This window comes from Gracilinanus agilis, chromosome 4 (assembly GCF_016433145.1).
Source record: "Gracilinanus agilis isolate LMUSP501 chromosome 4, AgileGrace, whole genome shotgun sequence".
Taxonomy (NCBI): Eukaryota; Metazoa; Chordata; class Mammalia; order Didelphimorphia; family Didelphidae; genus Gracilinanus; species Gracilinanus agilis.
In genome coordinates, this window is record NC_058133.1 from 103,813,060 (window position 1) to 103,837,707 (window position 24,648).

The 24,648-nt window shown below is 41.2% G+C and overlaps 2 protein-coding genes across 2 annotated transcripts in view; both read right to left on the reverse strand.

The window, feature by feature from the left end:
* Positions 1-24,648, reverse strand: part of LMOD1 (leiomodin 1) — a 74,224-nt gene that overhangs the window by 35,530 nt on the left and 14,046 nt on the right. The gene's annotated exons all lie outside the window — the stretch shown is intronic.
* On the reverse strand, positions 6,976-7,616 carry LOC123244516 (acyl-coenzyme A thioesterase 13-like). The gene has a single exon (XM_044673032.1). The coding sequence runs from the start codon at positions 7,614-7,616 to the stop codon at positions 6,993-6,995; it is 624 nt and encodes a 207-aa protein (XP_044528967.1). The 3' UTR covers positions 6,976-6,992.

Consider the following 24,648-nt stretch of genomic DNA (forward strand, 5'->3'; position numbering starts at 1 on the left):
GGAAAGGAAAGGAAAGGAAAGGAAAGGAAAGGAAAGGAAAGGAAAGGAAAGGAAAGGAAAGGAAAGGAAGGAAGGAAGGAAGGAAGGAAGGAAGAAGTTGAACCCTGTAACACTCACCATTATCCTCTTTGGCAACATTATAACTAGTAACAATAACTACATATCACTAATAACAGTAACCCTTACAATATTCTCCCTTAGGGAGACCAAGATGGTGGCAAAGTTTACACTTCCTACTCTTCCCTTAGGGTCCTAAATATCCCAGGGTAGCCTGTCCCCTCTGACAGTGGTTTCCTGGGCTCTGGTCCGTTATGTGCAGGCCCAGGCCAGCTAGCCACCAGAGGCCCAGGGGAATGGAGCCCCTCTCCATTCTCACAGGGTATCTGTCCTCAGAGGGGGCCTCACCCCCCTCACCCCCTCAGGACCCCTGACAAACACACCAGGGCCAGAGGCATGATGGTCAGTGACCTTGAGGCTGTTCAGAGCTGGGGGTGGGGAGAGAGTCAGGGAAAGAAGTTCGAAGGGAGTAGGGCCAGCTTCCCAGTGCCTGCCCACCCGATGTTGATGACGTTCCCTAAAGGAATGTAGTAAACAAGGAGAGGCAGAGAGAGCCGGGCAGGGCCAGGCCAGTGCAGAGTGGGGGCAGGCGCAAGGAGCCATTTTCTCCCTGAGCTTCACCATATTGCTGAACAGTCCAGAGGAGACTCAGATCTTCCGATTAAAGCCAAGTTGCCGATTGGAATTGGGCAGGAAATTCTCTTGATTTCCCCAGCTTCAGAGGGATTCACTCCGGGAAGAAAAAATGAACAAAGGTATCTTTTTGTTTGTGGGAAGCCAAGTCTGCTCCCAGGCCCCTCTGGGATCTTCTGGGGTGATGCGAAGGCTTAGGACAGGGGCCTGACTCAGAGTTTGGGCAGAGTGCCCTCCCACACTCATCCAGCAGTCAGGCCAAAGGCTACCCTAACAGTGACCGTGGGCACAGATCCAGAGGGAGCGATTGCCACCTTGATGGTGCCCCTTTCGAGGTCCAAATCATCAAAGACCCTCCATTTCCTCAGTGTGGATCACTCCCTCTGACAGACTGGAAGTTCTCTATTGTCTAAGTGACTCCATGAATTGCTCTGGCTGACACGCATCATCACCTGAGGGCCAGCCTCCAGGATGAGCCTTTACCAATGAAAGTAGGCCAACAGTTATACAGCTATATAGTTAGCACTGCCCATAGTCAGTCCGACAGTGAAAAAACACTCATATAGGGGCAGCTAGATAGCACAGCAGAGAGAACACCAGTTCTAGAGTCAGAAGGACCTGGGTTCTAGCCTCAGCAACTTCCTGGCTGTGTGACCCTATACAAGTCACTTAACCCTGATTGCCTAGCCCTTGCCACTCTTCTTAGAACCAACATACAGCATTGATTCTGATGAAAGGTAAGGGTTTAAAAAAAAAAAAAGCTCTAGCTTCTCTTTGAACAGATATCAAGGCAGGGCAGCTAGGTGGGGGCTCAGTGGATAGAGAGCTAGACCTAGAGACAGGAGGTTCAAATCTGGCCTCAGACACTCCTTAGCTGTGTGACCCTGAGCAAGTCACTTAACCTCCTTTGCCTAGCCCTTACTGCTCTTCTGCCTTGGAACAACTATAGAGTATTGATTCTAAGGTGGAAGGTAAGGGTTTAAAAAAGAAAAATGCTCTAGCTACTCTTTCCAAGTCCCTAAGAGTGACTGCAGCTCTTTATAGTGCCTCTTGAAGGAGGTAGTGAGGTCCCTGGTTCTTCTTTAGCAAATCTGCAGAGGCACACACAGCTTGCTGCTTCTGTCCTATCAGGAGAATGAGGCGGAGTTCTTTTGGGGTAGATCACTATGGTCATGGATGAGAATCAAGAACATAAGCCCCAAAGGTAAGCAAAGGAAGAATCCAGAGCAAGATCACCAGGGAAGGGATGGGAAACACTGGCGATCTGGCACCACAGGGTGACACAAAGGAGGCGATGTCAGGAATCTGAGAGCAGAGACAAGGCTGTAACAGAGAAGTCAAAGTTTGGAGAGGAGGAGAACCTCTTTGGGAGGGTTAGGCTCGGGGGGAGCAAGGAAGAGCCAAAGAGCACCCCCCCCCTTACCAGCCATAAGGATGATGACACGATAACTTGTACCTGGTGATGTCTCCTTTTATAACTGACCCTGGACGACGATTTCTCTTCTGCATTCAAAACCCAGGCTGCTTCCCTGCTGGCCCGACATGCTCAGCTTGGGTGTGTAGAATATGTTATCATTTTGGCAAATGATCCCTTGGGCTCATGTAGAAAGTTTGGAACTAATGTATTTGTCTTTGCCAGTACAAAGATAGCATCTGGGGTGATTTGGTGCCAGCATCGAATGACTATCAAAGAGCAAACGGGATATATCCCCAACACACGCACACAATCCCAGGCTCCCATGGGCTGCCTCCCTGCCAGGAGGAGTACAGATAGAGCAGCTTATCCCATAGGGCATCTGACATATGTCTGATTAATCTTGGAGGGCAGTGTCTCCTTGACTGGCAACTTCTTTCTTTTCTGGGTCTCAGGTTCCTATAGAGTGGAATTAAAACTGAGAGGAAGGGACAGCTAGGTGGCTCAGTGGAGATAACAGGCCTGGAAATCAAGGTCTTGGGTTAAGTTCTGGCCTCAGACACTTCCTAGCTGTGTGATCCTGGGCAAGTCACTTGAACACAATTGTCTAGCCCTTCCCACTCTTCTACCTTGGAACCAATCCTTAATATGGAGTCTAAGAAAAAAGGTGTAAAAAAAACAAACTTCCTAAGAGGTAGCACATTACCCAATTTCTATCAGAGAAGCAATGGATTCTAGGTTCAGAGTGGGACATACATTTTTGGATATAGCCAACGTGGAAATTTGTTGTTTCACTATACACATTTGTTCCAAGGATTATATTTTTTTTCTTTTCCAGTGGGTAGAAGGAGGTAGGGCAATAAGGGAGAGAAAACAAATGCTTGTTAATGGGGGGAGGCGGTGCAGGGAGGCATGAATATTTTACTAAAAAAAGAAAGCACACAATACCTTGGCATCAAAAGACTTGACTTTGAGGCCCAGCTCATCAACTAAATGGTTTTAGGGCCCTGAGCAAAGGTCCAATTGGAATAGATGAGTTTAGCACAGTACCTGACACATAGTAGGTGCTTAATAAATGTTTATCAATTGTTTGATTGATTTCTAAGATTTCTTCCAGAAGAAAAGCACAGTTTTTAGCCATAAATTTAAGGCCATTGCCCAGGGCCACTATAGTCACCTTCAGCCCATATTCCCCAGAAGGTCTCAGGTTAACATTGTCTAGCTTTACAGCCCTTTTACCCCTTGCTAATCTCAAACTCTCTGGACGCAGCCTACTACATGGCTTAAACAATTACTTTTAACTCCTATCATATCCCTGGTCATTAGTCCAGAGGCCTTCAGACCAATCACTCCACTCAGTGACAATGCTAAGGAACAGGGTGGGTTTGAGGTTCCTTTCCACCTCTGGATTACACAACAAAATGGACTTGGAAAAGACTGAAAAGAGCCTAGTGGAGCCAGGGAAGCTGGTAACCTCTGCCCTAGTTCCTTTGTTTTACATACTTGACTTTGTTATTAATTCCTGCCAGCCACAAAATCCCTGGTCTTCCAAGATAATAGTCTGTAATTCTATTTGGGCAGCTTCCAAGCTAGGATTAATGAGCTGATCATAGAAATCCTCAGAAGAAAAGGCCGAGCAGAAAGGTACTTTTTAAGGAGATGAGTATTCTGCAATCAGCATTCATTTCAGTACACCTTGGAGAGAATGTTCCTCTGTTCCATTCTTCTTTAGGGATGGGAGTGGGGAGACGACAACATGAGACTGGTAATACCATTTCCAACTCTTCTTCCATTTCCTAGGATGCAATAAAAGTGTCCAGAGGAAGCCACGAGCTCACAACTATCAAATCTAAGCTGAGCACACAGATGATGCTTAATGGATTGCTAACTTCATGTTTCTCTGGTTCAGGAGGAAGACCAAGAAGTACGATAGAAGAATAGTTTTCACTCCTACTTAGGCACCCAATTTGTGTCTTGTGTCCCATGGAGAAGGGAGAAAACTTGGCATGGATTAGGCCCATCTCAGAGAAAATGTGAGCATTTGTCCAATGGTTCAGTGACTTCCATATGGTCTGGGGCCATGGGATGAAAGCAATTGTGGCCTGAACCTCTCTCAGCCCAGGATGGCAAAGAGTGATAGAGGGAGAAGTCTGTGGACACTGGAGACAGTTCTAAGCGAAAATGTACATGTGGGGTAGTCCAGAGCAGGGAGAGGCTGTGAATCGGGACAAGAAGACGTCCCAAATCTAGTACTGAGGGTTCTAAATATGAACAGGGTGTAAACTTCCAGCTTTGGTGCTCACTACTCAGCTCTAAGTTACAGACCTGGGGCTGAGTAGAAGAGTTACACCAAGGAGTAGTATTCTACGGTGAGGAGTAGTTGCAGGCTTAGGCTGTGTCCTGATCAAAGAACAAGTTCAGAAGTAAGGAGTGGCTTTGTGGCTCAGACCTTAAGTGCAGAATAAGTTTGTGGTTCTAGCTTCCAACACAGTATGAAGCCAGCAATGGAATAACTAGGGCAGGAATCCCCAGACCACCAGGGATTCTATTCCTCCAAATCAGTAGAGCTTTCCAGTTGACTGAGTTCGGCAGCAGTCTACTAGAACTCCAAACAGGGCAAGGCAAAGGAAGTGTTGCTCAGATCCAAATCAAGGTCAGGAACTTGCATTGCTCAGACCAGGAGGGCATGAATCAGATTTTGTCCTGAGTTAGACTACTTTGACAATACTGAAAGCTTTGCCAGCCTGAGTGGCCCCTAAGATCCTAGAATAACAAAACACCCCAAGAAAGCAGAGTAGGACTAATGGAAACATTCTCTCCAAAAGGGTGCAGAACCTGGCCCTAACATAAAGTCTGAAGTCAGAAAATAGGTTAGAAAAATGTTCTAAATAAATAATCCCACCACTAAAAGCTATTATAGTGAAAAGGAAACTCAAGACCCAAATGAAAAAGAAGATAATGACTTCAAAGCATCTATAAGCAAAACCTCAATGAAAAACACAGCTTTTTTTTTAAACCCTTACCTTCCATCATAGAATCAACATTGTGTATTGGCTCCAAGGCAGAAGAGTGGTAAGGACTAGGCAATGGGGGTTAAGTAACTTTGCCCAGGGACACACAGCTAGGAAGTATCTGAGGCCAGATTTGAACCTAGGACCTCCCATCTCTAGGCCTGGATCTCAATCTACTGAGCCACCCAGATGACCTCTAACCAAACTTTTAAAACAACTTTCCTTCCATCTCCTTATCCTAACCCAAACTTTCTCTTCCCTGAGGACAACATATTCCTCTTTCATCCCTCTCTATTTGAAGGCACTCTTTTATCCATTTCCCTGACTCACAAGGCCAAGGGAAAGGATGCTACTTTTAAATAATTCATTCCTATACCAACAAACCTCAATGATCTTTCCTCTTTTGAGGTCCTTGTTACTCTCATTTACCAACAAACTCATAAAACCAACTTTGGTCTTCTGCTCTCTCTTCTCTAATTGCTAGCGCTAGTGTTTCCAGAACAATGTTAAATAATAGAGGTAATAATGGGCACCCTTGATGAGGAGTGATCTTATTGGGAAGGCTTCTAACTCATCCCCATTGCAGATGATACTTGCTGATGGTTTTAAATATATATTGTTTATTATTTTTAGGAAAAGCCCATCTATTCCTATACTTTCTAGTGTTTTCAATAGGAATGAATGTTGTATTTTNCCCATCTCTAGGCCTGGATCTCAATCCACTGAGACACCCAGCTGCCCTCAAAAACACAGCTTTAAAAGAAGTTTAACTAGAACTCCTGGAAAAGGTGAAGCAAAAGTTTAAAAATATTTTTATATAAATATATTTTTTAAATATATACAACATGAAAGCACTAGAAGAAAAATCTGGAAAGAAATGAGAACTATGGAGAAAAAAATTGGAAAGAATAATAGTAAGCAACAAACTCTTTGAAACCTAGAGTGGACTATATAGGAGTCAATGATTTAATGATACAAAAAGAAATGTTAAAATAAAGCTTAGAAAATGAAAAAAAATAGAATAAAATCTAAGGTATCACATAGCAAAAACAACTGACATAGAAAACAGATCAAGGAAAGATCATTTAAGAATCACTAAACTAGGGGGTCTGTTGGGTGGCTCAGTAGATTGAGAGCCAGGCCTAGAGATAGGAGGTCCTTCCTAGGTTCAAATCTGACCTCAGACACTTCCTAGCTATGTGACCCTGGGAAAGTTACTTAGCCTCTATTGTCTAGCCCTTACCACCTTCTGCCTTGGGACTAATACATAGTATTAATTCTAAGAACAGAAGGTAAGGATTAAAAAAACAAAACAAAACACTGAACTATCTAAAAACCATGACAAAAAAAAAAGAGCCTAGACATCATATTTCAAAAAAACTACCTAGATTTCTTAGAACCAAAGGGCAAGGTGGAAATAGAAGGAGTCCACTGGATATCACATAGAAGGAGGAAAAAAACAAACACCAAACTTAAAATTCCCAGGAACAATATAGCCAAAATCTAGACTTTCCAAGTCAAAGAAGAACTACCTCATGCAATCAAAAGGAAAGAATTCAAGTGCAAAGGAGCTGTAGTGAGGATTACATATCAGCCACCAGGAAAACTTGGAATAAGATGTTTTAGAAGCCAAAGTATTTAGGCTTATAACTAAAGATAACCAGCACAGAAAAACTAAGTATAATCTTAAAGAGGAAAAAATGGATTTTCGGTGAAATAGAAGACATCCAAGCATTCCTGATGAAAAGCCTAGGGTGACTTTTTTTTTTTAATTTTCAAAGTTAAATTTTTAAAAATAAGTTATTTGTTCAAATACAAATATAATGAAATTATGATCAGTTGCTTCTTGAAGAACAAATACTGAGGAAATTGTGCTTTTAGTGTCCTAGGTGTTTTGTGTGTCTGCCTTGTGCTATCAACTTTCCTGTGGTCTTGCTTGTCAGGTCCACACTTGCAAAGCCAAGAGTTTTTCCTTGCTTCATAACCTGAGCAGCAATCAGTATTTCTTCCCCGATCTTAGCGGAGGACAAGTACGTTATGTTCATGTCCACACTGACTCCAGGTGCTCCCCTTTCAGTGTTGAGAAAAGCTACTGTAGATATAACGTCTACCAGAGTTGCTGTAAAGCCACCATGTAGCGTGCCCAGCAGATTGGTATGTTCTTCTTCAACTTTCATTTCACAAACCACCTTTCCCGGACTTGAAGTAAGAAGAGAAACCTTTTTTAAAACGCCATCAAAGCCACGTGACTTCAACAGCACCTGTAAAATCTGCAGAGCTTTATCACCCATCACCAGCCGCTTCTCAGTCTTTTTCACTCGGCCCTGCTCAAACGGAAAAGGGAACCTTGGCTGCGCGGGAGGAGCTCGTGGTGCAAGAACGCCAGCGGCTAAGCACCAAGTTCCTCCGCAATTACTGCGATTACTGCGGCGCGACTTAGTGCTATCTCGTGGAGAATGACTGGCAGGTGGAAGTAAGCCCGCGCTCCCCTCTCGCGACATAGAAAGATTGCGAGGCAAACACAGGGGTTAAGAAGCGTAGAAAGAAAAATGTGAGTAAAAGATTAATTTATTAAAAAAAATTAATTAAAAGATTCTATTCTAATATGGGGAGATGAAAGCTATAGAAGGAAAGCTACTAGGACGTAGCTCCATCCTCGTAGCTTGGCACATGACTTTATCATCAGGGTCATAGAAAGAGTCTAATTAGAGAGAACCTGGGAGTGGTTCTGTTATGTCTTGCTATAATAAGAATAGAAAGAGGAATACACTGAAGTAGGGGGGTAAAAAAGGATAAAGGAAATTATTTCATATAATCAGTGAAGAACAAGTAGCAGTTTATATATCTGAGGCAGCTAGTGGTTCAGTGGCTAGAACACTGATCCTGGAGTCAGGAAGGCCTGAGTTCAAATTCAACTTTAGATATTTACTAGCCACGTGACCCTAGGTGAGTCAATTAACTTCTCTTTGCCTCACTCTCCTCAACTGTAAAGTGGGAATAATAGCATTATCATGAAAAGAGATAAAATAATATTTGCAAAAAGCACTAAGCGGGGCAGCTGGGTAGCTCAGTGGAGTGAGAGTCAGGCCTAGAGACAGGAGGTCCTAGGTTCAAACCCGGCCTCAGCCACTTCCCAGCTGTGTGACCCTGGGCAGGTCACTTGACCCCCATTGCCCACCCTTACCACCCTTCCACCTATGAGACAATACACCAAAGTACAAGAGTTAAAAAAAAAAAAAGCACTAAGCACAATTTCTGTAATGGTACTGTAGAAATAGAATTAAACAAATAAATATAGTAAGTACTATGTAAATGTTTATTCCACTTCCTTTCTTCCTTGAAGCAGGTGACAGTTCTCATCAGAACTGGTCAAAAGAATGAAGATGCACATATATAATTGGATGCAGAAATGAATTTCATTTAACTGGGTTACTGGAGGGAAAGAGGAGATGGAAGGGAGAGGAAAACAGGAAATGTAGATTTAGGGATAGATTAGTTTAAGAAAAACAAACCAAGGAAGTATAAAAATATTTATAATAGCTCCTTTTGGGGTGGTTAAGAGTAAGAAACTCTGGGAGTATCCATCAATTGAAGAATAGCTAAGCAAGTTATATTAATGTGATGGAATATTATTGTGCTCTAAGAAATGATGGAGATGGTTTCAGATGTTTTCACATATCTGTGAATTGTATCAACTGATGCAGAATGTAATGAGAAGAACCAGGAGAATAATTTATACAATTACAATAATATCAAGATAAAGAATGTTGAAAAACTTAGGAAATCTGATCAACGCAATAACTAATCATGATTACAGAGTAATAACGATGAAACATGATACCTACCTCTTGCTAGACAGGCAAAGGATTCAGAGGGCATATCAAAATGACTTTTTCTTTTAATATGGCCAATGTAGGAATTTATTTTGCTTGACTGTATATTTGTAAGTGTTTGGAATTTTTTTTATTTCTCAGTTGGAAGAAGGCAAAGGGAAAGGCAGAGAAGGTAGATTTTGAAAAAAGGGTAGAAATTTTTAAATGAAAAACATGTTAAAAAAATAATGCAAAGTCATTTAGGGCAAAGAATGCCTTTGCTTTTATAATTGTAGCCCCAGTGCTTAGCATGGTGTGGACAAAAGCAAGTATTTAATAAATGATTTTTCATTTTTATTCATGATTTAGGAATTTGCCCAATGGGTCTCACAGCAGTCATCCATTTTGCTAAAATTGAACAACTCTTCTGCCAAAACCAAAAGCTTACTTTTTCTTTTTACTCCATTCATCTACTGTTCCATCTCTCCCATTCCCTAAATTGTTAAGCATCTTGAAAAAGTTATCCACCCAATATCTTTACTTTGTCAATATCTCCCATATCTCTTGGGAATCAGGTTTCTATCTCAGTAACAGAGCTGCTCTCAAAGTTCACCATTGACTGCATAATGACCAGATCCATTTTCATGTCATGGTTTTATCCTGCTTGATCAGTCTGCAGCATTTAAGATTATTTACACAATAGGTACTTAATAAATCCATGTTGATTGATAATCACTGCCAGTCCTACTGGATACTTTTTTCTTGATTGACTTCAAAGACACCATCCATGCAGTTGTAGTGGAGAGCAATGAACATGGAGTCAGGAAAAATCAGTCTCAAACACTAATGAGCTTTGTCATTAGTGGGAAATCACCTAACTTTTCTCTGCAGTTTCCTCCGTTATAAAATGAGGATAATAAAAGTACTTACCTCACAGTATCGTTGTGAGGATCAAATGAAATTGTGATTGTAAAGTGCTTATCACGGTGCCTGGTACACAGAAAGTACTTAATAAATGTTTGTTCCTTTCCCTTCTGCCTTCCCTTCTTTAAACCTCCCAAATCGTCTCATCCTTAAAAACTCAACTCATACCTTACTGAGAAAATGGAGGCAGTTTACTTGCCTTTTCCCTTTCTCTACATTTCACACAACTCCTTGATAGCATCCCCTATGTTCTCCTCTTTTATTCTAGTTTCTTTTTTTTTTTAAACCCTTACCTTCCATCTTGGAGTCAATATTGTGTATTGGCTCCAAGGCAGAAGAAGAGTAGTAAGGGTAGGCAATGGGGTCAAGGACTTGCCCAGGGTCACACAGCTGGGAAGTGTCTGAGGTCAGATTTGAACCTAGGACCTCCCATCTCTAGGCCTGGCTCTCCATCCACTGAGCTACCCAGCTGCCCATTTATTCTAGTTTCTAATGAAAGAGGTGGCCCTTGTCCTCAAATAAATCAACCTTTCCATAGATACCAGGCCATTCCCTCCCAACCTTTCCACTGATTTGGCCCTTCAAACGTTTTCTTTCTCTCTCTAATATTTAATCTCTTCCTTATTTGCTAGTTCCTTCTTTGCTGCCTACAAATATCTCCAAGTCTCCCTCATCCTGAAGAAAACTTCACTCTTTTCTACCATCCCCTCAAGCTAAAGTCCTCTTTCTTTCCTCCATCAAATGCCTAAAAAACATGGTCTATATACCTCTCTCTTAAATGCTTCTCATGCTTTGAAATCTGTTTTCCAAACTATTTTCTCCACGGCTACTAACTATGGTTTTTGTTTTTGTTTTTGTTTTTGTTTTTAACCCTTGTACTTCGGTGTATTGTCTCATAGGTGGAAGATTGGTAAGGGTGGGCAAGGGGGGTCAAGTGACTTGTCCAGGGTCACACAGCTGGGAAGTGGCTGAGGCCAGGTTTGAACCTAGGACCTCCTGTCTCTAGGCCTGACTCTCACTCCACTGATACTAACTATGTTTTAATTACTAAATATGATAGACTTTTCTCAGTTGGTGTCCTTGATCTCTCTGAAGCAGCATTTGATGCCCTTGGTCCACTCTCTAATCCTACATACTCTTTTAAGTTTTCATGACAATGTTCTCTCCAGGTTCTTCTCCTGCCTGACTGATCCTTTTTTTATGATTCATCACTCATATCAGGCCACCCAACTGCAGATATACTACACGGCTTTGCCTTGGGCCCTCTTCTCTTACTTGGTGACCTCATCAGTTCCAATGGATTCAATTATCATCTTTATAGATAACCCATTAATCTATATATTCAGTCCCAGTCTCATTCCTAATTTCCAGACTGGGATCACCAAATGACTCCTAGACATTTGAAACTGGATGTTCCATGGGTATATCAACTGGTTTTCCAAACTTTCCTGTTTTTATTGAGGTCATTTCCATTTTTCATTACCCAAGGTCAAAACTTGAACATTATTCTTGACTCAGTTTCCTTCACACTACATTTCCAATCAGATGTCAAATTTCATTGTCTTTCCCTCTACAACATCCTCCCCTCTCTGACTCCATCTCACTACTCGCATGGCCATCACTCTAGTTGATCTGCTTATCTAGTTCTAGTTATCTGCTCTCATCTGGACTATTGTAATAGCCTTCTAATTGGACTTGCAGTCTATCCTCCACACAGCTACATATATACATATGCATATATACATATATATTAGACTCAGGTCTGACTATATAACTACCCTACTCACTAAATCTCACTGCCTCAATGATAAAACATAAACTCTTCTGTTTGGTTTTTAAAGTTCTTTATACCTTGGATGCCACCCACTTGTCCACCTTATTATCAAATACTACCTTTCTTGCACTCTAGAGTTCAGAAAAACTGGTCTTCTTTACAACCCCTCCATCCTCTGTTTCCAGGTCTTTCCCTTCTTAACTCTGGCTCTTGGAATCCCTTGTTTTCTTTAAGACCTTTGAAAGAAAGACCTACTATCAGCAATAATTGTGCTTGTGAATGTTCTATAATTAGAATTTTTTTAAAGCCCTTACCTCCTTACCATCTTAGAATCAATACTGAGTGTTGATTCCAAGACAGAAGAGGGGCAAGGGCTAGGCATTTCAGGTTAAGTGACTTGCCCAAGGTTGCTTGGCTCTCTATCCACTAAACCTAGTTTCTCCTGTGTGATTAATACTGATTTTATATCTAATCTTTCCTGTTTTTATTGAGACCACTGTCATCCTTTTGGTCACCCAGATTCCCAACCTCAGGACTATCCTTGACTCCTCAGTCTCCATCACACAACATTTCCACTCATTTGCCAAATCTTGTCAAAGCTGTCCCATAACTGATTTACACTGAATACTGTGTACATTAATATCTCTAAAGACCTAGATATGAGCCCAAGCCCAACCCTTAAGAAATTTGTCCCCAGGGCTTTGAGATGGAGGGGTTAACAAGCTAAAGAGCATGAGAAAAGATTGCCCATCTCTCCCTCCCTTTCCATTATAAGCCTGGCTCTTCCAGAACTGAATTTAGACTGGACTGTGTACCTGGAGTTCTTGGAGAGAGAGAGAGAGAGAGAGTGTGTGTGTGTGTAATGCCCTAGATCTCTAGACACAATGTTAGACTTATATAGATACATATTTAGAATATAAACTCACTGAAGACAGACTACATAATTTTTGTCTTTGTATCCAATGTATCGCCCATTTGCTGTTCAGTCATGTATAACTCTTCGAGACCCCATTTGGGATTTTCTTGGAGTGGTTTGCCAGGTCTTTGTCCTGCTCATTTTACAGTTAAGTGATTTATTCAAGGTCACACAGCTAGAAAGTGTCTAAGGCTGGATACGAACTCAATATAATGAATTTTCCTGCCTCCAGGACCAGCACTCTATCCCCCAGCACCACCTAGCTGCCCCTGTGTCAATAGTAAGCAGTTAATAAATGCCTGCTGATGCTTGACTGTTGGGTGATGACACACAAATGAGTATTGAGTTCAAGCATAAAAATTAGCTCCTCTAAAAGATTACCTGCCCTTTGATCCAGCCATACCATTGTTGGGTTTGTACCCCAAAGAGATGATAGGGAAAAAAACATGTGCAAAAATATTTATAGCTATGCTCTTTGTGGTGGCAAAAAACTGGAAAACGAGTTTATGCCGATCAGTTGGGGAATGTCTGAACAAATTGTGGTATCTGATGGTGATGGAATACTATTGTGCTCAAAGTAATAATGAACTGGAAGAATTCCATGTGAACTGGAAAGACTTTCAGGAATTGATGCAGAGTGAAAGGAGCAGAACCAGGTGAACATTGTACACAGAGACTGATATACTGTGGTACAATCGAATGTAATGGACTCCTGTACTAGCAACAATGCAAGGATCCAGGATAATTCTGAGGAATTTATGGAAAAGAACGCTACCCACATTCAGAGGAAGAACTACAAGAGTGGAAACACAGAAGAAAAACAACTGCTTGAACACATAGGTTGATGCAGATACGATTTGGGATGTAGACTCTCTCTTTTTTTTTTTTAAACCCTTACCTTCCATCTTGGAATCAATACTGTGTATTGGCTCCAAGGCAGAAGAGTGGTAAGGGCTAGGCAGTGGTGGGGTCAAGTGACTTGCCCAGCATCACACAGCTAGGAAGTGTCTGAGGCCAGATTTGAACCTAGGACCTCCCATCTGTAGGCATAGTTCTCAATCCACTGAGCTACCCAGTTGCCCCTGGGATGTAGACTCTTAATGACTACCCTAGTGCAATTATCAATAATATGGAAATAGGTCTTGATCGATGACACATGAAGAAGCCAGTAGAAATGCATGTTGGCTACAGGAGTAGGGGGATAGAGTGCAAGAACATGAATCATGTAACCATGGAAAAAATTTTTCTAAAAATAAAAAAAAAATAAAAATTAGCTCCTCTAATGGAGTCAGTGTTTCCTCTATCAGATGGATGACTCCAAACCAATGTCATAGTTACAGTGACTGGATCCTTTAAGAATGACTGCCTGGGGGAGGGAGGGGAAACTGGGGGGGTGGCTCAGTGGATTGAAAGCCAGGCCTAGAGATGGGAGGTCCTGGGTTCCAATCTAACCTCAGATACTTCCCTGTGTGACCCTGGGCAAGTCACTCAACCCCCTTTGCCTAGCCTTTGCTACTCTTCTGCCTTAGAACCAATGGACAATATTGATTTCAAGATGGAAGGTAAGGGTTTTTAATTTAAAAAAAAAAAAGGCTGCCTGCCTGGCAGTGGAGCTCCCATCTCCCTTAATTACTGAGTACCCAGCTTGGGAACTCATCCCCAGAGCTTTGGTTTCCAGTTTCCAGTTAGGCCTTTTTTCTCCATTTGGATTTTCATTTCACTCATTTGGCCATAAGTCTTAGCTGGCCGACAGCATGCTGATGGTCCAATTAATCATCCTGTTTGGCTGACTCCTCCTTTCTGGGCTCACTCCTTGGCCACCTCTCTAGGGAAAGAAAGGCTCCAAAGGTCAAGGGAAGGAGCCAATTCTCAGGCTTAGGATTGACTGTTAAAGGCTCTCGACAGTATGTTTACCAACAGCAGCTCCTAGGACCAGGGCCCCCTCTAGAGCTTTTAGGTTTCATCTTGTACCACTCATGGACTATAGATTCCAGAACCTGGGAAATAATGCTGAAAGAATTGCCGGGCATTACTACTGAGCCAGCGTGGAGAACATTGACTGACTCCAGTGATTCAGACTGGGTGGTTTTCCCAGAGAGGGCAATTAGGCATTTGTCTAATTGGATCAATGGGTCAGCTGAAGAAAAGGGGAAATTAGCAGCAAGGCTACCTATCCCACCCCTCCATGGCCAAAGTGAAATGGGATCCTCCTCCCTCTACACTGTATATATCTCGTATTTACCTGTTTTTTTTTAATGTGCTGTCTCTCCCATGAAACTGTGAGCTTCTTAAGGGCAAGGGCTGCCTTTGTCTTTCTCTGTGCTCTCAGCGCTTACTAGCATACAGTGAGCACTTAATAAATGCTTGTTGACTGACCATTGATGGGGAATATTAAGTGTGGAAGGCCGATTGGAGAAATAGGGTCAGGATAGGGCCTGTTATCTGGATTCCCTACATGACCAATCCAGGCTGAGGCAGTCTTTGTGTTTGGTCCTGGTCACCTGAGCCCTGAAAAGCTCTGGTACTAGCAGGTTGGTTAATCCAAAAACAACTTGACCCCTCCAGGAGGCTATTGGAAGTCATTTAGAGAAACAGAGTCTGTGATAGATATTTTATCTGGATCCCATTACAAAATCATTGGCAAGTAAAACTGTGTGTATGATTTTTTCTGCACTGCATGTCAGGATGCAGACAGAATGGGTTATCTAAGGTAAAAATCTGAGACTCCTCTTTTGACTCATTTTTAGATCCCCACCTTTTCTCAATATTCTTATTGGAAAGCTTTGAGTCCTTAGCAGACCAGCAGCTACTGAGTTAACCATTTTCTCCTTGATAATTAAAAAACCTGAACTCCAAAAAAAATATATTACTTAGAGATAATCAGGCCAGAGACAGACAAAGCTAGACAAGACTTTATCTGACCAGGTGCAATCCTGTAAATTAAGAGGACAGGACTCAATTGGTAAAAAATCTCTATGAAATATATTTCTGCTCCCAGAATTAACTTCTTACTAATTGGTGGTTGGAATTCAGCCTTGGTTTCTGTTCTATCTTTACTCTGAAGTCTCCAAGGATTTTCTTTTATGTGATTTGTAACCCCTTGTGATTCTTTCTTTGGGTTGTTTGAAACCAGTATATAATAAACTCAAAACTCCATGAAGTTGGAGCAGCTATGGGCTAACCATTAGTCTGGCTGTTCTCAGTTTTCTGTTTCTGGTCTTTTCAATCCAACGCCACTAAACGCCACTCAGGTCCCCCCAAAATATAGAGCTGGATCTCTATAATTAAATTATGGGTCTAATGATGTAGACTGGCTTTTACCCAGAATAGAATGACCCGAATACCTTATTGTAGCCTGCTGCAGAAAGTAGATGAACTGAATTGTTGCCAAGTCTTCCCCCCCACTTTCCTTTATGTTATATAGTCACCAAATCATTTGTCTAATCTACGAAGAGTGCGAATAAACACTCAACTTGGTACCTAATTATTGTTGTTGTTGACTCATTCAATGTGTCTCATTCTTTATGACCCCATGGACCATGACTATCCAGGGGTTTTCTTGACAAGGATACAGGAATGGTTTGCCATTTCCTTCTCCAGTAGATCCTGTTGTCAGACAATCAGAGGTTAGGTGAATTGCCCAGGGTTACACAGGTAGGAAAAGTCTGACACTGGATTTGAACTCAAGTCTTTTTCATTCCAGGCCCACTACTCTCAACCACTGGGCCACAAATGCCTCTGATATAGATTTTTTTTTTAAACCCTTGTACTTCGGTGTATTGTCTCATAGGTGGAAGATTGGTAAGGGTGGGCAATGGGAGTCAAGTGACTTGCCCAGGGTCACACAGCTGGGAAGTGGCTGAGGCCAGGTTTGAACCTAGGACCTCCTGTCTCCAGGCCTGACTCTCACTCCACTGAGCTACCCAGCTGCCCCCTCTGATATAGATTTAATCAAGAGTTAAGGGGACACCTAAATGAAAGGAGAGACAGGAGGTCCTGAGTTCAAATGTGGCCTCAGGTACTTCCTAGCTATGTGACCCTGGGCAAATCACTTAACATCCATTGCCTAGTCCCTCCCTCTCTTCTGCTTTGGAAAATATAATTAGTAAAGATTTTTAAAAGTTAAGGGGTTTGTTTGTTTGTTTGTTTTTAAGAGTTAAGAGGAATTATCCAATGTAATGGACGTTACTAGCAGTAGCAACGCAACAATCCAGGACACTCCTGAAGGACTTATGAGAAGGAATGCTATCCATATTGAGAGAAAGAACTGTGGGAGTAGAAACCCAGAAGAAAAGCATGACTTATCACTTATCACTTGTATATATGGGTATATGATTTGGGGTTTAGGCTTTAAAAGATCGCTCTATAGCAAAAATGAATAATTAGGAAATGAGTATCAAGTGATAACATTTGTACAACCCAGTGGAATTGCTTGTTGGCTCTGGGAGGGGGGAGGGAGGAGGAGAAGGGAAGAACATGAATCATGGAAACATGGAAAAATATTCAAATTTAATTAATTAAATAAAGTTGAAAACATTTTATTTATTTAATTTAAAAATATTTTTCCATGGTTACTGATTCATTTTCTGTCCCTCCTCCTCCTCCTCCCTCCCCCCTCCTAGAGCCGCCAAGCAATTCCACTGAGTTTTACATGTATCACTGATCAAGACCTATTTCCATATTATTAATATTTGCACAAAAGCGATTGTTTAGAGTCTACATCCCCAATCGTATCCCCATTGAACCATGTGATCAAGCAGTTGTTTTTCTTCTGTGTTTCTACTTCCACGATTCTTTCTCTGGATGTGAATACTGTTTTTTTCTCATAAGTCCCTCAGAATTGTCCTGGATCATTGCATTGCTGCTAGTAGAGAAATCCATTAAATTCAATTATGCTACATTGCATTAGTCTCTGTGTACAATGTTCTTCTGGCTCTGAGGCTCCTTTTGTTCTGCATCAGTTCCTGGAGGTCTTTCCAGTTCACATGGAATTCCTCTAATTCATCATTCCTTTCAGCACAATAGTATTCCATCACCAGCAGATACCACAATTTGTTCAGCCATTCCCCAATTGAAGGGCATACCCTCATTTTCCAATTTTTTGCCACCACAAAGAGCATAGCTACAAATATTTTTGTACAAGTCTTTTCCCCTATTATCTCTTTGGGGTATAAACCTAATAGTGGTATGGCTAGATCAAAGGGTATGCATTCTTTTAAAGCCCTTTGAACATAGCTCCAAGTTGCCTTCCAGAAAAGTTGGATCAATTCACAACTCCACCAACAATGCGTTAGTGTTCCAATTTTCCCACATCCCCTCCAACATAAAATAAATAAATATTTAAAGAAGTAAAAAAAAGTTAAGAGGTGGTACTTGTAAATGGCAGGGCTATTTATTCTAAGCTATCAGTCCTGGGACAAGATTCCTGTGAGATACTTCAGAAGAGAGATCTGGGCCCTGAATTAAATGCCCAAAATGCTTTAGTAGGATAGGACCCAGAATATGTCCAAAGGACAGTTCCTGGGCTGACAAATTAGTTATTGTAATAATATCTAACATTTATATAGAACTTTAAGGTATGTCAAGTACTGTATATATGTTATCTCCTTTGATCCTCACAAGAGACCTGTAAGGTGGGCAATATCATTATCCCCATTTTTCAGATGAGGGAACTGAAGCTGAAAAGGAACCAAGAGGCTAAAGAGAGATTCACAAGTGCTTTTCCCAGCATCACACAACTAGAAAATGTGAGGCAGAGTTGAACTCAGGTCTTCCTGATAACGAATGCAGCACTTTACACATTGTGCCCCTGACTTGCCCCTTATGAAACAATGATGACAGGAGGTCAAAATTAATTTCATAATCATACTAATGTTATTTATCTGTTAAGATTTTGTGGTTTAGTTGTTTCTGTTGTATCAGACCCCATTTTTTAGTTTCTTGGCAAAGATGCTGGAGTGGCTTGCCATTTCTTTCTTCAGGCATTTTACAGATGAGGAAATTGAGGCAAATAGGGTTAAGTGATTTGCCCAGGGTCACACTGTCAGTATCTGAGACCAGATTCAAACTTAACAAAAATGAGTCTTCCTGATTCCAAGTCCAGTACTCTTACCCACTGTGCCACCTAGCTGCCCACCTATTAAGATACTCCTCCCTTTTCTAATTACATAGCTTGGAGAGTCTGGATTTTCCTCATATATTTCAACCACAACCACATCTTAAAAGATCAAATGCAGAAGCAAATAGGAGAACTCCTTTCTAGTCTATTAAGTAAAATAGTAAAGAGATTTGCTAAAAATGTTAAAGAAAGCAACCATTCTTATTAAATTTTTTGGTTTGGAAAATATAGGGTTGTTGTTTTATTTTTTGGGTTTTTTTTCATAAAAATGTGTTATTTGTATCAATATGTATTAGAATTATTGTTTATGAAGGAATTAATAAATATTTTAATTGACCATTTTAATTTCTAGATTAAGTATATATGGATAGTTATAACCCAAATAAATGTACACTCTTTGATGGTTTCCCAGTCATTTTTGTTAACCCTTACTTTCCGTCTTAGTATCAGTTCTAAGAAATGCAGAAAGGATTAGGCAATGGCAGTTAAGTGACTTGCCCAGGGTCACACAGTTGGGAAGTGTCTGAGGTCAATTTTGAATCTAGGTCCTCCAGACTCCAGGCCTAGCCCTCTATCCACTGTGTTTCCTAGATCCCCCTTCAATAATTTTTGAAGAGTATAAAGGGTTCCTCAATAATTTTTTAGGAGAGTAAAGGGAGCATAAGACCAGAAAATTTTAAAACTTCTGGTCTATGTGTTATTCAGGTGACACTTAGCTGCCTCCCATCATCAGAAGGGAAGGAAATATGTCTTATCTGTCTTTGAGAGAGGGAGGCAGTGCATGGGAGTGGTGTGGTCACCAGCCCTGGAGTCAGGAAACTTGAGTTCAAGTTCTACCAGCTTTATGAATTTGGGCAAATCACTTTTTTCACTTTATTTCTCCATTCCTCATTTTCTTCATCTGTCAAATGGGGTTAATAGTAATAATTGTACTGTCTATCTCAAAAGGCTACTGGGAGGAAAGTACTTTACAAGCCTCAGAGGGCTAACTAAACACTAGTTTTGGTTTATTTGTTTAAACTTTTACCTTCCTTCTTGGAATCAAGTATTGGTTCCAAGGCAGAAGAGTGGTAAGGGCTAGGCAATGGGGGTTAAGTGACTTACCCAGGGTCACACAGCTAGACAGTGTGTGAGCATTAATATTGATAGTTTACATTCACATCGCATTTCTTTGTGGAAGTAGGTGGAAACAGGATTACACTCCCCATCTGAGAAGTTTGGACAAGTTAAGCTCCCTTGTCCACCATCAGTCAGGTTGTAAGAGATGGAGCTGGGGTTCAATTCCAGGTCTCTGGCTCCCAAGTCAGTCCTGAGCACCAGGAGGTCTATGAGTAACGGGAAACCCTGAGTATCCTGGACAAGCCTCTGAGGGGACGTAAAGGGAACTGGTGATCCCATTCAGGGAAGCCCTTAAGGGGATGCTTAGACAGCCTCCTTTGCTTGGACTATTCCTGCTTCAAACAATATCACGCAAAATGTCACCAATTGCAAATGCCTCATCCTTAAACATCCTCCTCTTCAGGAAGTTCATTGGGGGCTTAGAATCCAAAGCATCTGACCCACTAGCTGGATTGGGGTGCCCCAACTGGTGGGCTTACATTGGGGTGCGAGAGTTAATGATGGGGGGAGCAGCTGGGTATCTCAGTGGATTGAGAGTCAGACCTAGAGACGGGAGGACCTGGGTTCAAATCTAGCCTCAGACACTTCCCAGCTGTGTGACCCTGGGCAAGTCACTCAACGCCCATTGCCTAGCCCTTACCACTCTTCTGCCTTGGAGCAACACAGTAGTGATTCCAAGATGGAAGGTAAGGGTTTAAAAAAAAAAGAAAAAAGAGTTAATGACGTTAGGATCCAAAGCAGTCTGTAGAGGGAGGGTTGGTAAAAGGCCTTTCTATTCCGAGATGTTTATAAACAGCTTTCCTAGTAACCCCAGCTGTCCTTTCTGCAGTAGACCCTAGAGACATTCAAAGTTAAACTCCAGCTCAGACTTTCCTTCTACCAAATTATGCTGCAGAAAGAGTTTGAAAAGGAGAATGTGCTATTTGTCTCTTTTTGCTGTAAGTTGTTACCAACTGAACAAATTAGCCAACTTGTGTGTCCAGAACCTTAGAGAAATTAGGCAAAGACGAAAAGAAATCAAGTGGCAGCGTAATAAACAAATATGTGGCATCTTCTTCCTTAAATCATCTCCTTTAAAATCTTTCTAAGAAGGAGCAGCTAGATGATACAGTAGATAGAGTGCCAGGCCTGGAGATCAGAGAACCTGGATTTAAATCTGGCCTCAGACATTTCCTAGCAATGTGACCCTGGGTAAGTCACTTAACCCTATTTGTCTAGACCATGTTCTTCTGTCTTAGAGTTGTTACTAGAATAGAAGGTAAGGGTTTAAAAATTTTTTTTCTAAGAAGCAGGGAAATAATAGGCATAATTTCATAGTCAAAAATACTGAATGATGGGTAATAATAATGTACAAGAAAAAATGAAAATGTTTTCCCTACTAGCCAGCCACCTTGTCCTATTGGTGAGTTTCTCCTGGGGCCTCCATTTTGTGGACAGATCCAAACTGGCCATTCCTGTCATAGCTCTGATCCTCAACTGCTATTTCATCCTGAAACTTCTCCTGGAACCTCCTCACTCTGGAGCATCCAATCACCCACTGTGTCTTATTACCCTGGAATATCCTTCCACTAGGCTGGCTCCCTTCTCCTATGGGTGAGTTCCTCATGGAGCCTCCATTTCTTGAAGACTGGTCTGCCTTAATCTTTCTTCTAGTTCTGATCTTTCTTGCTTGTATTTCTAACTTCAGTGTTTGGCAAAATGCCTGGCACATTGTAGGCACTTAATAAATGCTTTCCTTCCTTCCTCCCTTCTTTCTTTCTCTCTTTTCTTCTCTCTGTCCCTCCCTCCTTCCTCCCTTCCTTTTTCTTTCTGTCTTTTCTTTTTCTTTTTCTCCATCTCCATCTCCCTCTCCCTTTCTTTCTCTTCCTTCCTTCCTTGCTTCCTTCCTTTATCCTTCCCTCCTTCCTTCCCTCCCTCCCTTCCTACCTACTTCTTTCTTTCTTTCTTTCTTTCTTTCTTTCTTTCTTTCTTTCTTTCTTTCTTTCTTTCTTTCTTTCTTTCTTTCTTTCTTTCTTTCTTTCTTTCTTTCTTTCTTTCTTTCTTTCTTTCTTTCTTTCTTTCTTTCTTTCTTTCTTTCTTTCTTTCTTTCTTTCTTTCTTTCTTTCTTTCTTTCTTTCTTTCTTTCTTTCTTTCTTTCTTTCTTTCTTTCTTTCTTTCTTTCTTTCCTTCCTTCCTTCCTTCCTTCTCTTTTTCTCTTTCTTTCTTTTGACAAACAGGGTTAAGTGACTTGCCCAAGGTCATACAACTAGACAATGTCTAAAGTCACATTTGAACCTAAATCCTCCAGACTCCAAATCAAATGGTTATCCAGGACCACTAGGAGAAAGCAATCAAAAGAAGAGACATACTTTTATCCTGGGAGACTCCACTGGCTTTTTGTAGCATGCAAGTGAAGCTTAGGGTTAGAACGAAAGGAAGGAAGGAAGGAAGGAAGGAAGGAAGGAAGGAAGGAAGAAAGAAAGAAAGAAAGAAAGAAAGAAAGAAAGAAAGAAAGAAAGGAAGGAAGGAAGGAAGGAAGGAAGAAAGAGAGAGGAAGGAAGGAATGAAGGTTGGTTTTCTAGTTTCAGACCTATTCTAGTCTTTTGTTTATCATTTAAACCTTAAGTGCATGGGGGACTGCCTGAGAAAATGACCTGAGCCAAGAGATGAAGTGTTTTCTTTGTGAAATAGACTGAAGGTCAGAGATTGTTAGTAGGTATCAGAGTGTGAGATGTAAGAAGACTGGAAACATAGGACAGAGGAGGGTTGTAAAGAGCTTTGAATGAACGCCAAAGAGAGTACTTTGTATTTGTTCCTAGAGGCAATAGGGAGCCATTGGGGTTTATTGAGTAGGGATGGTATTGAAAAGTGGGCTTAATTAAGAAATGCTACCAAGGTGAAATCGACAGGCCATGACAACAGCTTGGATATGGAGCGATGAGGATGAAGTGAGCCTAAGTGACCAAGAGGAAGAGAGGAGCAAGGGAGGCTTTAGAAGAAAAGAGAGTGAGTCCTGTTTTGGACATATCAGGTTTAAGGTAGACAACTTAGAAAAAATAAATTGGATATCCAATGTGAGATGTCTGTAAGACAGTGAAGATGAGAGATTGGAGATCTCCCAATTAACAGAGAAACTGGGACAGGAAAGAGATTTGAGAATCCACATAAAGATAGAAATTAAATTCATGGGAGCTGATGAGATCACCAAGTGACATGACTTGCCCAGGGTCTCACAGCTAGTAAATACCCGAGATCATATTTAAACTCAAGCCTTCCTAACTCCAGGCTTAGAACTCTATTCATGATACCAACTAGTTGCCTCTAAAAATGACCTAAACGTGGGGAAACAAGCTCAGTCTGCTTTCATCCCATCAAGATCAGATTTTTGAGTTAGCCTAGTGTCAGAAGAGGTGCACACGCATGATCAAAATAAAATCTTATGAAAACTAGCACTTATTCCCAAGTAATTTGCACAGTACCCATATGAAAAAGATATGTGTGATAGGTGTGTGCCTCAGCAGTTGGGGATCTGGGGAAGCCATCAATGAAAATAGTCCCTCAAGATTTTAAGCTAGCTTTATAGGAGAAGTTGAGGAACAACAAGGTATCTATGACCACACCAGAAATATTCTTGTCTGTGGCATGGATAACTTAGTGAAACCTGTTTTTGATAGATGTAATAGTGCTTTCTAATGAATAAAAAGTTAAGGGCCAGCTGGGTGGTTCAGTGGATTGAGAGCCAGGCCTAGAGACAGGAGGTCCTGGGTTTAAATCTGACCTCAGATACTTCCTAGCTGTGTGACCCTGGGTAAGTCACTTAACCCCCATAGCCTAGCCCTTACCATTCTTTTGTCTTGAAACCAATACACAGGATTGATTCTAAGATGGAAGGTAAGGGTTTAGGGGGGAAAAAAGTTAACATTCCTAAACAAAACTACAACTTAGAAATCTAGAATAAAAATCTCAGTTAGGGGTAAGGATATAGGAGCTAGCTCACTGTTACCAGTTCAGGAGACCTAATTGTTAAATGTTCTTTCTATTTTTTTCTTTTTAAACCTTACTTTCCATCTTTGAATTGCTACCAAGTACCAGTTCCAAGGCAAAAGAGCTGCAAAGGCTAGACAATTGTGGTTAAGTGACTTTCCCAGGAGGTATCTGAGGTCTGATTTGAACACAGGACCTTCCATCTCCAGGCCTGACTCTGTATCCACTGAACTACTTAATTGTCCCCCCCCCAACTGTTAAATTTTCATCATGAGCAGTTATACCTCAGTAATCAGCAAATACTATAAATCAGGGCTTGACTTCTTATTTTTTGATTGTCTAGACCAGTGATTCCCAAAGTGGGTGCCACCGCCCCCTGGTGGGTGCTGCAAAGATCTAGAGAAGTGGTGATGGCCACAGGTGCATTTGTGGGTGGTGAATAACTGTAAGGGGGCAGTGATAGTATGTGACAGGGGGTGCTAAGTAATATTTTTTCTGGAAAGGGGGCAATAGGCCAAAAAAGTTTGGGAACCACTGGACTAGACTTAAGAAAGTGATGAAGAGAGGAAATCAAGTCAATCATTAAAAACTATTTTGCCCAATTATATGGCAATAAATATAGCAATCTAGGTGATATGGATGAATAGTTACAAAAATATAAATTGCCTAGATTAACAGCAGAAGAAATAGAATACTTAAATAATCCAATATCAGAAAAAGAAATTGAACAAACCATCAAAGAACTCCCTAAGAAAAAATCCCCAGGACCAGATGGATTCACAAGTGAATTCTATCAAACCTTCAAAGAACAACTAATCCCAATACTATACAAACTATTTGACACAATAAGCAAAGAAGGGGTTCTACCAAACTCCTTTTATGACACAAATATGGTACTGATCCCAAA

Coding starts and splice junctions, on each gene's coding strand:
- LOC123244516 (XM_044673032.1), bottom strand. CDS start 7,616: ATGTCGCGAGAGGGGAGCGCGGGCTTACTTCCACCTGCCAGTCATTCT.